The sequence below is a fragment of the Musa acuminata genome, unplaced genomic scaffold (genome assembly GCF_036884655.1).
Source record: "Musa acuminata AAA Group cultivar baxijiao unplaced genomic scaffold, Cavendish_Baxijiao_AAA HiC_scaffold_1138, whole genome shotgun sequence".
NCBI classification, from domain to species: domain Eukaryota; kingdom Viridiplantae; phylum Streptophyta; class Magnoliopsida; order Zingiberales; family Musaceae; genus Musa; species Musa acuminata.
Genome location: NW_027021350.1, coordinates 3,197,096 through 3,214,304, shown reverse-complemented (window position 1 = coordinate 3,214,304; position 17,209 = coordinate 3,197,096). Strand labels below are relative to the sequence as shown.

Genomic DNA, 17,209 nt, shown 5'->3' with positions numbered 1-17,209 from the left:
TTGAGCTGATTTGTTTGACATGAATCGGATCAAATCGATTCAATAAAAATATAAATATTTGATTTATTTTTTTAAATCTTACTTTCATTTTTCGAAATTATTTTGCTACTCTTATTTCTAAATTACCCTCGTCTCTTCCACCTCCACCACCACTACCTCCTCCTCTCACATAACCATTAAACTCACTTACAAAATATATTTAAAAATATATTAATTTTTTATATAAAAATATCATAAATTAATAATAAAACTAAAAAAAATTAATCTATCATTAAAAATATATTAATTGTATATAAAACTATCCTAAATTATCTAAAAAATTATTGCACTCAGACTACACTCAATTTAAAAAATATAATTTTTTATATAAATTATCTTTAATCCATCGTAAATAAAAAATATATGTTACATATCTTATAGTAATGTGCTAATAGCTCTGACGAAGTTTGAATTGGTTTATTAGATGTAAAAAAAGAATTTTGTATAGCTAAAAGTAAACATCAACAAGTATATTTATAATTACATTCATAATCATGCGGTGGCTTATTTGACCCGTTCCATTAATGGTTTAAGAGAACTATGTCAAATGATTCTTCCCATCTCTCCCTTGACTGCTCTATATATTCCGGCTTCAGCAGAAGCATGCATACCAACATCACCAGCTTGCATTACTGATAGCTGCACGCATGGCTATCGACCCCTACCTCGCGGCCGCCGCCGCTCTCTGTCTTCTCCTTCACCTCCTCCTCCGTGGCTTTCTCCGCAGGTCGACCTCCCGCCTTCCCTTACCCCCGGGCCCTCGCGGCTTCCCCATCATCGGCGCGCTGCCGCTCGTCGGGGCCAAAGCGCACGCCAACCTCGCCCGCCTCGCCAAGAACTACGGCCCCATCATGTTCCTCCGGCTAGGCTCCCACGGCTGCGTCGTCGCCTCCAACGCCGATGCCGCCCGCTCCTTTCTCAAGACCCTCGACGCGCAGTTCGCCAACCGCCCTGACCCCCTCAGCGCCCGGGACGTCACCTACCAGCGCCAGGACCTGGTCATGGCCGACTACAACCCGACGTGGAAACTCCTCCGCAAGGTATGCAGCCTCCACATGCTGGGAGGAAAGGCCTTCGCCGGCTGGGCCACCGTCCGGCGGGACGAGTTCGGGCGCATGATCCGCTCCATGCACGGCCTGGCCACGAAGGGTGAGCCGGTGGTGCTGCCGGACGTGCTCGTGTGCGCGCTGGCGAACATCCTCGGCGTGGTCCTGGTGAGCAAAAGAGTGTTCGACACCCACGGGGAGGAGTCCAACAAGTTCAAGAGCATTGTGCTCGACATGCTCACGGGCGGGGCGCAGTTCAACATCGGCGACTTCTTCCCCTCCATCGCGTGGATGGACCTTCAGGGGATCCAGGCGAAGATGAGGAGCGTGCACGTGAGGTTCGACGCCATGCTGACGAAGCTGCTCCAGGAGCACGAGGCGTCGAAGAAGGAACGACAGGGAAGGCCGGACTTCATCGACAAGCTCATGGAGAACCGCGTAACGGAGGACGGTCAAACTATCACGGACGTCAACATCAAAGCACTGATCAGCGTGAGTAGTCTATATATATATACATATATATGACGTATGTTTCATGACTCCCCGCCGCTGCCATCCAAATGCAAGAATTTATCTTCGGACTTTGTTTCGTTGACCTTCTCTCTCATGATGGGTACGTAAGCAGGATCTGTTCACGGCGGGCACAGACACATCCGCCGTCATCGTGGAGTGGGCTATGGCGGAGATGCTGAGGAACCCGGTTATCCTGAAGAGAGCGCAGGCGGAGGCGGACGCGGTGGTGGGGCGAGACCGCCTGCTGGAAGAGTCGGACCTGCCCAAGCTGACATACTTGCAGGCGGTGTGCAAGGAAGCGCTGCGTCTGCACCCGTCCACCCCTCTCAGCCTGCCTCACTTCTCCTACGAGGAGTGCGAGGTGGGCGGCTACCGCATCCCCAGCAACAGTCGCCTACTCGTCAACATCTGGGCCATCGGGAGGGACCCGAAGGTGTGGGCGGACCCGCTGGTGTTCGACCCCGACCGCTTCGTCGCCGGCGGCGAGGGAGCCAAGTACGATCCCCAGGGCAATGACTTCGAGTTCATCCCCTTCGGAGCAGGGAGAAGGATCTGCTCGGGGAAGCTGGCTGGCATGGTGTTTGTGCAGTACATGTTGGGCGCCTTGGTGCACTCCTTCAATTGGAGACTTCCTGATGGAGACGAGGAGCTCGACATGGAGGAGAAGCACGGGTTGACCATTCCCAAGGCCGTTCCTCTTAAAGTCTTTCTGACTCCACGCTTGTCCGCAGACGCCTATATCTGAAAAAAATAATTTTATATATATATATATATATATATATATATATATATATATATATATATATATATATATATATATATATATATTTGTGTGTGTGCGCCCGGGCGCGCGCGTTTGAGCGTATTAGCGTATGACATGCCTTGTCCTTGTGTTAACTATTAATCTCTCTTGCAGATGAAGAGGAGATTAAGAAATAAAAATGTCTAGATGTCAATCGAGAGATTGGAAACTATTATAATGAATAAAATGATTAAGTGTGTCATTTTCTTGGGGAAAAACTATTACTATGAATTACCTATTGGGAAAATTTATTATAATGAAATATTTTTTTTCTTTTTTGTGTATTAAAATGGGTTCCTCATTAAAATATTAATTTTTTACTAAAAATAAATATTAACTAGATTAGCATAAATAGTAAAATAATAAATCAATCATAAAATTAGTCATCGATTTTTTTAAGTTAAAAACCCAATAATAATAATATGTTTACTATAAGTCTTCTCTAAAATAATCAAAAGATCACATTAATATCATGAATACAGATCTTAACTCAACAATAACATATCATCATCACTAGATTTCATCAAAGAAAAATTTTAGATATCATCAAATGAGTATAGTAGAAAAGTACCTTATAGAAGATAAACAACAAATCAGTACCGTTAAAATTTTAGAACTTATTACAAGAATCCTTTATATAAAATTTAGATCAAAATTAACAAAATTTAATTTCTTGTTCGTCTAGTAAAAATCTTAAAACCTTAACATTTTCTTATTTTTCTCTCTATTCCTTTTCACAACACCACCACCCCTCTCGATTGTACACCATTGTTCATCATTTTTTTTTTCTTTTAAATAAATCAGATTCGAGCTCAATGTCCAAATCAATAAGTCCAAACCCACATATGAGTTAGACCCAACATTACCGAAGGTTTACATTTCTTTTCACAATTAATATGCATATATATATATATATATACATATATATATATATATACATATATATATATATATACATATATATACATATATATACATATATATACATATATATACATATATACATATACATATATATACATATATACATATACATATATATATATACATATACATATATATATATACATATATATATATATATACATATACATATATATATATACATATATATATATATATCGATAAAATGTATCAAACTACATAAATATTATGTTTTTTATTTTTTAATTTTATTATATTATTGATTCTCTTGACTATTATTTTGGCTTTTGAAGTCTTCCTCCCCTATCAAGATATAAACGTACATAAGGTATAAGATGTTTATAAGACACTCACAATTCCTGTTTTTTAGGATTTTATTCTTTTGCATATTACTATTTCCATGCGTTTAATTCATTGTCTGAGAATCCTAATGATAAGAATTCAGAAATATTTGTCAATTCCAATACAATAAGTTAACCTAAGAACTTCCTTAGACTCTGATGACTCCTCAGACAAATCAAACCAATGAAAATATGTTATAGAAAGATGGTTAGAAGTTAAAAACAGCCTCAGGCGATAGAAAGAAACAAATCAATCACTTTCAAATTGTTACTATACAGAACCAACCACTTGTCTACTGTGGTTTCTTGATGGAAAGCATGATGACATACCCAATAACTAGCAAAAGTTAACCCTAAGAAGGTGCAATGAAGAAAACACTCAACAGTGGACAAGAAATGGAGATTGTCTTCACCAAAGCATAGAGATTGTAAGACCCAAACAACTATTTCTACTGGCTTTTTGAGCCTTTATTCATCATGTATGTTTTTTTTGTTTTTTTTTTTCTTTCAGTATGTATATGGATACATATATTGTGATTGATAAATATTTTAATATTCATAAAGTTAGTATCTTTATGGAATAAGAAATTTTAGTAAAAAAAAAGGCATTATGAAGGAAGAAATTCTTATTAATTAAGATCTAGTTCTTCTATAAATATGTTATATATTTATGAGTTTTTGTCTAGAGGAGAGCAAAATATGAAGAATATTTTTTTGTGCTCCTAAGTTTCTCTCTAGCATATCTAAAGAGGGTGCTTTCTAAGATTTTTTGAAAGGATAAGAGAAAATATATAAAATTCTTCGATTTTATGTTAGAGGATATGTAAGAAAATTTATACTTTATCGAGATAACTCAAGAATCTTATAATTGATATCACATGATGAAGAATTTAATTTTCTCTATAAATATAAATTTTGATGTGTTTATTCTTTACTGTTTAATCTCTTTACTGTATTCAACTTTACTTCATTATAAATTGTCCAATCCCCATTTCTTTACTCATTCAACAAAAACGAAACGATTTTCATTGGAATCAAATTTTATCGTACGAAGTTTTTCAAAATCGACGTTTTTATCCGATACACTAATTCACTCCCGGGTCTTAGTGCCTCTTAACAATCATCTCTCAATCAAATTCTTTTGTTATTTTATCAAAGACTTTGTTTTTATTTTAAACAAAGATAACTTAATTATGGAGAAAATAACTCTAACAAAATGTGCTCAGTTGGTCATCTTAATTAAACAAAGCAAATCAAATCCAAATAATTGCTCACCTAGTACCTTGTGTGGGAACGTATCTTCTTCCTCACCTTATGTTTCAACAAGGTTGTGCCAACACACTGTTTCAAGAAGGGCTGTGTGGGTAGGCAGTGGCTAAATGCTTGGGCACCACACAACCATCAACTTGATTGTCTTGGCCCCCTCAGTGAAGTTGAAGGACAAGTCCTTTCACTTGATTAAAGCTGGATCTGTCAACATACACTGAATCCAGACTCTGCTCTTAACTACTCCTGAGGTAGCTGCTCAAATGTATCAGTATGACATCTCATTTTGGGTCAAAACCTTTTGTCTTTGAAATGATCCAATTCATTAGATTGAAATCGAGCACAAATTAAAAATATAGACAAAAGAAAATGGTTCAAAAATCTTGATACCAAAATAACAATTAAGAAAATCTATAATCCAAGTGTAAAGTCGGAAAAAAAAAGAATTACATACATTCCCTTTTTATATTTATGTAAAAATTAAATAATAGTTTGACATTTCTTATATATATATATATATATTTATTTATTTATTTATTTATAGCTTGACATTCCTTATTGATCCTTGAATTATACAAAATTTAGTGACAATTCTCCCTTTACATTCTCTCATGTAATGTAGAGAGAAAAAAAAGTACAATTCTGACATTGTATGGAGCTCTTAAAAATAGAAATTATTTTGGAAATAATAAAAAGGTTTGACTTATAAGACAAAAAATAAAATAAAAATATAACCAAATTCAGAAAAATCAAGGACATCAAATCTCGTGTTTAATAATGTGGAAAGTTCATCAAAATCATGTAGACATGGTTGAGTGTCTCAAAGTCTTGAGGTTGGTTGGATGTAAGTGTCATCCGAGTAACTCGAGCTTGTGGATTGGTTCATTGGAACACACCTTTAATGTGGTGGTACCCTCACAAATAATGGATGCCGAACCCATTTGAAATCAAGGACTCGACTCGACATGTCTCCAATCTACATCAACAACTCAACCTATTTATATCTCTTTTAGGGTTTGGCTACAAACTACGTACTCCTTTTAACTCATACGCACATCTTTACTATTATTATTATTATTATTATTTACAATTAAATATGTATTGACGTTCATTATCTCTCTAGAGTTTCCCTATAAACCACTTCAAACTATTCTTCATCCTAGTTTCGAAATCGATAATTTCAATTTTAAAATCAATGGTTTCGGTTCTATAATCAATGATTTAGATTTCGATTCGGATCGACTCCGATTCGAACTACTAGTTTTTAAAATTTAAAATATAAAATTATATAAATTATATTTAAAAATAATACAAAAATAATTTAAAACCGTGGATTCTAATTTTCAAATCTAGCAATCAGAATAGAAGTTTTGATTCAGATTTAAATTAATGAACCTTTGGAATAGTATAGTAGGTGAGAAGTGCTTTTCTATAAAAACGAGAAATTCATAAATTTTTTTAATATTTTTCTAATTAATTTAAATTAATTAATAATTATATCAACTGACATAGAAAGACAAGTGTTATTGTTGAATATTGATATTATTTTATTTTATTTTAATTAATATTTAAATTAATATAAATCGATCAAACGTTAAGATTCATAGAGTATTCATATAATTTTCATCTCCGTCGTCGTCTCATCTCTAATTTATATATTTATCATCTCTAATGTTAATATTATTTTTTTTTAACTTAATCAAATCAAATAATTAATAATTAATTTATAATCGATTTAATTAATATTTAATCTAATCTAATTTAAATTATATCGATCAAATGTCTTATCAACATCAAGATCCATATATTAATAGGATAATAAAAAATAAGTTTAGCGGTGTCTGTATGAGTACCGAAATGATAAAAGAGTATTCTACTTATCTCCACCGCATGTATTTTTCATCTCATTATGGATGAGTCGCACAGGTGTTCGTAACACAGCATAAATGACACCACCAAACCGATTCCATCTCCTTGACGTCACCTCTGGCCACTGCAGCCACGTCATGTCCTACACATCTATCCCTCAAAAAGTTAATGCTGACATTATATGAATCTGCATTTGACCGCCCCCTCTCTCTGTGTCACGCACACAGTATATCCACTTGACTTGTCTGCATATGAATCTCCTATGATCACAAGATATCTTCTCTGCCCTCGCACTATAAAGATCCTACTCCCTCCTTATACTTCCCTTCCATCTCCGGTGTTGTTGCGATCACATTCACCGGCGCTAAGCCATGATGGAGAGACGAATTGTCCACCGGAAGTGCCTCAAGCGATCCAAAACTATCGTCAGGAAGAAGAAGAAGCCCATCAAGGTGGTCTACATCTCCAACCCCATGAGGGTGACCACCAGCGCCGCCACGTTCCGCGCCCTCGTGCAGAAGCTCACCGGCCGCGACTCCCTCGTCGCCGACACGAACACGGTGAGCGCTTCTCTAGTACACGAGTCCACCGACGAACCCCCGGTGGCCTCCGCAGCGGCTTCTGAGTCTCCCAGCTCGATGCTCTCTAGTCTCACCGTGAGCTGCACGGTGGAGGCATACAATAGTCTGGTGGCTCCGACTGTGGTGTTCGATGAGGAGAACTTCTGTGGACTCATGTCGTCGACGCTGTATCATGAGCGTCAACTTGCAGGGCTTGGGAGCTACGATGAAGTGTGAGAAGACTCGATCTGTGCTTGGGTGCGCAAGAGCTCCCTCCCATGGTGGTGTTCTGTAACAGGATGCAGTGTGTTTGTATGCCTACTTGATGATATTTTCTTTTCATTTGCAACAATCAATACTTCCAAGTGTCAAGTTTTATGGAAGGGTGCATGGCATGTAGATTATTCTAAGAGGTTGTGTTGAACATAATGGATCCAAGATCTATAGAAAGCAGGAAGGATATTTATACAAATAGTGGCTATTTGACTTTTATATGTAATAGTGGATATTTATCCAAATAGTGGATATTATGCTTAACTTACCCTATATTAGTAACCCAATTTGTTGTTTGATTATATTCCCAATAACAATAAGTGTATATAAAAGTAATAAATTTTTTTATTCAATGCTTAGTATCTAAGATTATGCTTAATAGATTCCAAGATATTATTCTGCAATCCATAAGAATCATCTTGATGATATTAGAACATTTTATTAGTGAACATGCTTCAACCCTACTAGAAAACATTACCCTCTGAGCAATGAGCTACAAGATGCTCTTACTAAGGTCTCTTTTCCATGGCTTTTTCAACATGCTTAAGTCAATTTTTATTGTTACAAGTAATTTTGATTGATAGTTATACTAAACAATAACAGTTTAATTGGATAAGACAGACAACAAGATGATCATTTAATTGAAAATGATTGCTGAAAAGTCCAAGAAAACCATACCCAACAAGATTATCATTTAATTGAAAATGACTACTTATTCAAAGGAGTGAAGAGAGAAAAATGAAAGAATTTATGAAGTTATAATAGCCAAAATTACAATATTAGCTTTAAAAAGATCTGATCATTATAGATTTTTTTTTTAATCAATAAAAGTATAAGCAATCAAGAAGTTTTTCCCATGATTTATGATCATGTAACTTTCGACAAAATGAGATCAATTCAATTGAAGCTAGTGAGAAAAGATATTTTACTGTTTTTTTCACTTTTCTCTAACAAATATCTACAAAAATTAAATTATAGTAGTGATTTCAATTCAGTAAAAAATAAAATTGATTAGTCAATGTTTATTGTATACAATGCTTAAAATGCCTTCTTATCCTTAATTTAATAATCATTTGTTGGATATATATATTTAACCTATAAAGTGCTAACAATAAAAAAAAAAAAGCTAAAAGACAAATGGAGATGTTAGAATTAGTTCATATTCTACTATATACATTTATAGGTACATAGTGACATGACAGATATGTAACCTGATAGTATGCGATCAACTGATTGATCGCCATAGGTTACGTTGGCCATACACGGGGAACATGGTGGCAGTCGGATCAAGTAATACATAATTAGCGATACGTGACCAAATGGTCGATTGTCCGAACCTTACTTAAAACGTCATACATCCACTTCCTGTCACTAACGATTTCAAGTGTAACTATCTCCAAAGTCACTTTTAAAAGAGATCCTAAGTATACTCTCACATACAACTTCATTGTCAATATTAGCCGGCTAGTTCGATCGGATCGAATCCAAAACTAACTTGACCATCAAAGAAGTATTTGTTAGGAATGCCCTCGACTTAGTTTTATAGGTTCAACTCTCTACGAGCAGTGACTTGAACTGAGACTAACTTGGAATGAGTCATTGGATCTAAATCACCATCTTAACTGAGATTGACGTTACAACGAGAGTTTAAACCTCAAACCTTATGGTTAATAGCCTTGTAGAAACCTTCTACTTACTAAAAACTTTTGATTAATGATTAAATGAATTATAAGTTACTGAAAAAACCTCCAACCTCCCTCTTGGCCAAAAGGCAAATGGACAAAGAGTCCCTGGCCAGTTATATCGAATGGTTCAATGATGAAGTAATACTAGTGGTGAACTTGAGTTTATCTATTATATTTGATACTTACATTGGCAGTCTCCAACTCTCCCACTAGAGGATTGTCTTCGCTTGGACCCCTAATGACATACAAAAGAATCGAATTATGGCTCTGCATCGCCTTAATATCGACCCACAACATCAATCTATTCACTAGAATTCCTAAAGGTTTTGATGGGGATATAAACCAGGAATAACCTTTGTATATGAACAAATACTAGAAGACCATAATACATAGCGGAATTAAATGAAACCATAATCAAATAGAACACCAAGATATACGTGGAAAACCCCTCCAATGTAAAGGGTAAAAACCACGGGGCAAACTAGAGATAATCCACTATGAGAATAATGAATGTACAAATCTCAATCTCTTGCCCTAAACCCTAGCAACAATCACAAGAGAATAACTAGGATACAAGGATTACGTCACTGCCTACAATATCTAAAACCTCCCCAAGTAATCACAGCAAGAGTCTACTGTAGATTTGATCTAACCTAAAATGAGAATACTATTAGATGATTGAGAACAACCTCTCTGTGTTGTCCTTATCTTCTTCCCTTTTTTTCTCTTCCTTTTCTACCTTGTTTTCCTCTTTTTCTTTGGAATCCCGTGGCTTATTCTTCTCCCACGTTGCTGCCCTATTTAGGCCTTTTTCTGCCTCCAAAACGCAGCCACCACACCCCTCCTAATGTTAATTAGGGTTAGGTTAAGAGGGGGTGTGGGCTGTGGGCTGAATCTGTGGGCTGTCAGCCCAACAACCTCCCCCTTTAGCCCATAAGGGAGGCTGTCCCATGACTCACCAATGCGAAGCCATGCCGACTAGCTATCGGCATATCTATTGTCTTTTTTTTAGTAAGGTCTTCGTCAACATGTCTGCTCCATTGTCATATGTGTGAATTTTCTGAAGCTGCAACTGCTTCTCTTCAAATACATTTCGAATCCAGTGGTATCTGACATCTATATGCTTTGACTTGGAATGAAACATTGGGTTCTTACACAAATGGATGACACTTTGGCTATCATAATATACCACATAATTTTCCTGTTTCAGCTCTAATTCTTGTAAGAATTCTTTCATCCATAACATTTCTTTACATACCTCTGTAGCAGCAATATATTCTGCTTCTATGGTGGAGAGAGCAATACACCTTTGTAACCTTGATTGCCATGACACAGCTCTCCCTGCAAAAGTAAGTACATAACCTGAAGTAGACTTTCTCGTATCTATATCTCTTGTCATATCTGCATCTGTGTAACCTATCAACATATGTGGTCCACCTCCAAACCTTAAACAAACCTTAGAGCTCCTTTTGAGATATCTAAAAATCCACTTCACTGCTGCCTAGTGCTCTTTGCCTGGATTTGCAAGAAATCTGCTAGTAACACCAACTACATATGTGATGTCAGGCCTCGTACTTACCATTGCATACATTAAACTTCCAACTACTGAAGCATAAGGAATCTTTTGCATTTTCTCCTTCTCCTCATCACTTGACAGACTCTGTTCTGAGCGCAACTTGAAGTGACCTGCAAGAGGAGAACCAACTGGTTTTGCATTACTCATACTGAATCTTTCTAATATCTTCTCGATGTATTTCTCTTGTGACAACCAAATCTTCTTATTTTTCCTGTCACGGGAAATCTACATACCTAGTATTTGCTTTGCTGGCCCCATGTCCTTTATTGCAAAAGACTCACTTAGTTTCTTCTTCAACCTGTCAATTTTAGACATATCTTTTCCAAGAATAAGCATGTCATCAACATAAAGTAAGAGAATAATAAAATCCTCACCAAACCATTTGATGTACACACAATGATCTGAAGACGTTCTTTTATATCCATTTTTTATCATAAATGAATCAAACTTTCTGTACCATTGTCTTGGAGCTTGCTTTAGCCTATACAAGCTCTTCTTCAATTTGCAGACAAAGTTCTCTTTACCTTTAACTTTGAAGCCTTCTGGTTGCTCCATATAAATTTCCTCCTTCAAATCCCCATAAAGGAAAGCTGTCTTCACATCTAACTGCTCAACCTCCAAGTCCTGGCTAGCAGCAATACCAAGAGCAACACGAATAGAAGACATTTTAATAACAGGAGAAAAAATATCTTCAAAGTCAATACCTTTCTTTTGACCAAAGCCTTTCACAACTAATCTAGTTTTGTACTTTGGTTGAGAACAATATTTTTGAGTCTTCAACCTGAAAACTCACTTGTTCTTCAAGGCCTTCATTCCATTTGGTAGTAGCACAAAATCATAAGTGTGGTTCTTCTTCTGCATAGCATTCATCTTTATGGGATCCAGTGAACAAGAAGATTATTAGGAGCAGAGATGTTGTGTTTCTTGAAGACCAATTGTTTGATGATAGTGATAATATTGAGAAGTCAGAAACTTCTATTTATATTCCTCGGAGTCTAGGTCCAGTTCCTTCACCTGTAGTTCATGATGATCATGGGGGAGATGAACAAGAAGATTATGGTGAGAATACCAATGATGATACACCTACAGTTGATGATGCTGAACCAACTGAATAAGCTCCTCCACCACCAGTTGAGATTCCATTGAGAAGATCCATTAAAGAGCGACAACCATCTACCAGATATCCTCCACATGAGTATGTTATGCTTACTGACGGGGGAGAGCCAGAAACTTACCAAGAAGCTATTCTACATGAGAATAAGAATGAGTGGGTTAAAGCCATGCAAGAAGAGATGAGATCCTTGCTTGAGAACCACACCTATGACTTGGTAAAGTTGCCTAAAGAGAAGAAAGCTCTCAAGAATAAGTGGGTTTATAAATTGAAGACCGAAAACAATAGCTCACAACAAAGATACAAGACACGACTAGTTGTGAAAGGATTCAGTCAGAAGAAATGTATTGACTTTGAAGAAATATTTTCTCCAATTGTGAAAATGTCTTCTATCCGAGTTGTTCTTGGTTTAACTGCTCACTTGAATTTAGAAGTTGAGCAACTTGATGTAAAAACAGCATTTCTTCATGGTGATTTGGAAGAAGAAATTTACATGGAGCAACAAGAAGGTTTCAAAGTCAAGGAAGAAGAAAACCTAGTGTGTAAGCTTAAGAAAAACTTATATGGACTCAAACAGACACCTAGATAGTGGTACAAGAAGTTTGATTCCTTTATGATGAGCCAAGAGTATGATAGAACCACATCTAATCATTGTGTGTTTATGAAGAAATTTTCAGATGATGATTTTATTATTTTACTGCTATATGTGGATGATATGCTGATTGTTGGTCATGATGTTGGAAAAATTGGAAAGCTTAAAAGAGAGCTAAGTAAGGTTTTTGCTATGAAAGACTTGGGATCGGTGAAACAAATACTTGGCATGAAGATTCTTCGTGATAGGAAGAAAAGGAAGATTTGACTATCTCAAGAGACTTACATTGAAAATGTTCTTGAAAGATTCAACATGAGTAAAACCAAAGCAGTTTGCTCTCCACTTGCAAGTCATTTCAAGCTTAATTCGAAACAATATACTACAAGCGAGAAAGAAAAAGAAGAAATATCCAAAGTGACTTACTCATCTGCAGTAGGCAGTTTGATGTATGCTGTGGTTTGTACTAGGTTAGATATAGCTCATACAGTTGGAGTTGTCAGTCGATTTCTTTCTAATCCTGGAAAGGAACATTGGACAGTAGTGAAATGGATATTAAGATATCTAAGAGGTACTTCCAGGTTATGTTTATGTTTTGGCAGTGACGAACCTGTGTTAGAAGGTTACACAGATGCAGACATGGCAGGTGATACTGATTCCAGGAAATCCATTTCGGGATTCTTGATGACATTTGCAGGAGGAGCAGTCTATTGGCAGTCTAAGTTATAGAAGTGTGTTGCTCTATCAACCACAGACGTAGAATACATAGCAATTATTGAAGCCTATAAGGAAGCTTTATGGATGAAAAAGTTTCTACAGGAATTGGGCTTGAAATAGGAAGGATATACTGTTTACTATGACAGTCAGAGCGTCATTCACCTCTCTAAGAATTCAACATATCATTCTAGATCCAAGCATATTGATGTGAGATATCATTGGATTCGTGATGTGCTTGAGTTAAAAGAATTACAGTTGGAAAAAGTGCATACCAGTGAGAATGGTTCAGATATGTTAATAAAGTCTTTGCCTAAGGAGAAGCTTGAAGCATGTAGGCGAAGAGCAGGCTTGGTACAGCCCACCATATGAGCTGAAGGGGGAGAAGTGTTGGGTGTAGCCCATAAGCTTGGACAATTGGGCTTGTTGAGCCCAAATCAATAATTGAAGGTAAAAATTAAAAAGAGAGAGAGATAGGGTTTGATTGAGTGCAACGTGCGTGTGTGCAGGTGAGCATGCAGCGTGCAGCGAGCCGCGGCGCATACAGAGAAAAGAAGAGAGAGAAAGTAAGGTTTTAGATATTTCTTCTTGACGATCGGTAGTCAAATGTTGTCAGTTTTGACCCAAATTTTATGTGGAGAATCCTTACAGCAAACTCTACAATCCTAATGGTGTTGATCTATAGTTTACCCTCTCTAAGGTACTTTCCTGCTATATCCGCTTTGTGAGACCTAAAATTCTCTTGCGAGGAGATTCATCTATGATGAAGATATCTATTCCTGAGTTAAGATCTATGATCTTGATGTTATTGTGATCCTCTGATTATTCTAGAGAGATCGATTGTAAACCTGTTATCTTTACTATTAATAGTGGAAGTTTGAGCTGGACTACGGTCCCGTAATCTTTCCCAGGGTTTTCCACGTTAAAAAGATTTGGTCTCGTTGTGTGATTGATTTTTGTTCTATTGTTTATGCTGTGCTGGTTGATATTTTCATTTGGATATCAAGTTGGTATTTTGATGACAAACCCATTTTGATACATAAAGAGGGAAAAAATATTTCACTTTAATAGATTTTTTCCCAATGACATATTCGAGTCAGACATCTAACACCAATCTGGTTGGACCGAGACTTTTACCACACTCAAGAAGTTTTGAATATGGCTCAACCTAGCAAAATGTGCCTTCAAAGTCAGTTTTGAAAAGTTTAAGGGTTTTATGGTCTATCTAACCAAAATCAGTGTCAACTTAGAGAAAGTATAATCTATCCACAACATAAAGCCTCTAGCATCTACAAAGGTAATTCAGTGATTGACTGAGCAGATTGTAGCTCTAAGTTGTTTTCCCTCGAGGACGTGATTGATGCTTACGACCTTAAAGCAACCAAAGGATTTCTAATGGAGTGAATAATACCAAGCAACATTCGAGCAACTCAAGGAGTACTCGACGGTGTCACCCCAACTATCTAGTTCTAGCCCCGGTGAAGAGCTATACTTATACCTCTTGGTAACATCGACAACAATTAGCTTTATATTGATAAGGGAGCAAGAGAAAGTCTAAAGGTTGATGTTTTATACAAGTCACATCCTACATGATGTGGAGACTCGATACTTGAACTTCGAGAAGCTTATATATGCATGGTTCTATCCGTAAGGTGTATAGTGACTCATAGTTGGTGTTAATCAAGTCAAAGGAATTTATGAGGCTTATGACCCGATTATGGAACTCTATCTCTTAAAAGAAAAATGGATGATCGCTAGCATCCCTTCCTTTAGCATTGAGAAAATCCCTAATGAGCACAATGTCATGATTGATGCTTACAAAAACTAGTGCTTAATCATTAATAGAAGGGATGATAGTGCAAATGTTGAACCAAGGAGTGTACACAAGGATGAGGTTGCCATGGCTTCTCTTTAGTCCACTTGGATGGAAGATATCTTACATTAGTTGGAGACTAAGGATTTAATAATCGCCCCTAGCCAAGCTAGAAGAGTTCAAAGATAATAAGCTTAGTACTACATAATAAATGAGTCGTTATATCATAGGTCCCTCACTCAACCAATTCATTATCTCCATCTAGAAGAGGCTATATGGGTGTTATGAGATTCACGATGGAACATGTGGAGAATATATTGGAACTTGCTCACTAGCTTTAAGATCTTATGATAGGGCTACTATTGGCCCACATTGCATCCGTGCAATGGAGTGACTAGTGCTAACGCAATGCCTGAGTTTATAGGCTTCCTGTAGTAGAATAATCTCCTTGGGACTTAGTGTGATCTTTTGCCCATTAGGGACTACATCCTGGGCCCCTTTCCTCTAGACTAAGGCTAATTAAATTCTTGCTAATCAGAGTGGACTGTTTCATCAGATGGGCCGAGCCCAACATTTATCCTCGATCTTCAAGAGACATGCTGAGGGTTTCATCTAGAAAAGCATCATAGTTAGGTTTGACATCCCCAAGGTTATCATCACCAATAATGGAATATAGTTTAACAACTCAAAGTTTAAGAAACTCTTGTTAGTCATTTGGGATGTAACTTTACTTCAATTCAGTAACGTACTCTTAGAACAATAGATGAGCCAAAGTTACCAATCGTGCCAACCTCAACGGGTTGAAAAAAAATATGTCCAAGGCCAAAGGGACATGGGTGGATGAGCTCTTGTGTATCTTATAGAGTTATCGGATCACCCTGAAAGTCTCGATCAATGAGTCTTCCTTCTGCCTAGCATTTAGTGCATAATCTATAATAGCAACTGAGATCATACTACCAACTATCTAAATATGAGAATATGACCAGAGAGCCTTCACATAAAGGGCTTTGAGCCAACCTAGATCTACTCGATGAAGTTAGAGTAAGGATGCATATCTTTACAACTTAATCTATAAAAAGACTATAGGAAAGATTTTCATTTTAAGGTTCAGTCTTGGCATGGAGGACTTGTCCTCCATAGAGCTGAAGTTAGCAATCCATCTCACTCTTAGGAAAAATTAGTGTCAAACATTAAGGGGCTCAGACATTATGTAGATTTAGAATGTATAACACTTGGAAGTATTATCTCTATGTAATCACTAGTAATTTCTCCCTTAACATAAATTAATTACTATAAATAATATATTACTTTATTATTAACTTATATATTTATGTACTATAGTTAAGGAAATGATTAAATTTGATTTCCTTAATCATATTGATAAGTTAAGAATTTTATTAATTAATTAAATTATTAGTTGATATATTTCCTAATGAGTGATGTGATTTTAGAAATTAAATAATATATATTCCATTTTTATGTGTGAACCATATGAAATGAATATTATATTTTTATTTATGTGTGAAAATAAACTAAAATAAATTAAAAATAAAAATTAAATATTTACTTATCTTTCGGAAAGATATTATCTTCTTTTATATAAAGAGGCTCCTCCCCTCTCAATTTTTATCAAGCATAATAGGAGGATTGAGGAGAGAATTTCTCGAGGAGATGATCTCGAGATAAGGATAGTCGAGGAAATATAGGATCCTCTATTCTTTTCTAATTAATTTTGATTCATATTTTAAAATCCTTGATATCAAGATTGTTATGATTTTATGATGCATAATAATATTTAAATTTCAAAATTTTATGATTAATAAATATTGATAATTGATTTGTGATGTTAGAATGATTATTTGATTTATAATGATCTTTTAAGAAGTGAATTTTAAAATTGATTTAATTATTAAAACTCTTATTTTTGGATTAATATAATAGTTTTAATTTATTTAATTAGATATATTTATGTTTTAAGAATTTTGTATAAATTTATATGACTTAATTAGTTTTAAATTTAAGATCATGAATTTAAATTTTTAATTTATAGATTTAAGTTATTCTTTAATAATTTAAAATATTGAAATC

At 35.9% G+C, this 17,209-nt stretch overlaps 2 protein-coding genes across 2 annotated transcripts; both read left to right on the top strand.

Annotated features, from left to right (window-relative positions):
• The first annotated feature begins 648 nt into the window (after positions 1–648).
• On the top strand, positions 649–2,370 carry LOC135671226 (flavonoid 3',5'-hydroxylase 1-like). Its single transcript, XM_065179220.1, has 2 exons — positions 649–1,577; positions 1,711–2,370. The coding sequence occupies exons 1-2, from the start codon at positions 687–689 to the stop codon at positions 2,341–2,343; spliced, it is 1,524 nt and encodes a 507-aa protein (XP_065035292.1). The 5' UTR covers positions 649–686; the 3' UTR covers positions 2,344–2,370.
• Positions 2,371–7,174: 4,804 nt separating this feature from the next.
• Positions 7,175–7,597, top strand: LOC135671142 (sigma factor binding protein 1, chloroplastic-like). Its single transcript, XM_065179094.1, has one exon. It carries the CDS (start codon positions 7,175–7,177, stop codon positions 7,595–7,597), a length of 423 nt encoding a protein of 140 aa, XP_065035166.1.
• The last annotated feature ends 9,612 nt before the right edge of the window (positions 7,598–17,209 follow it).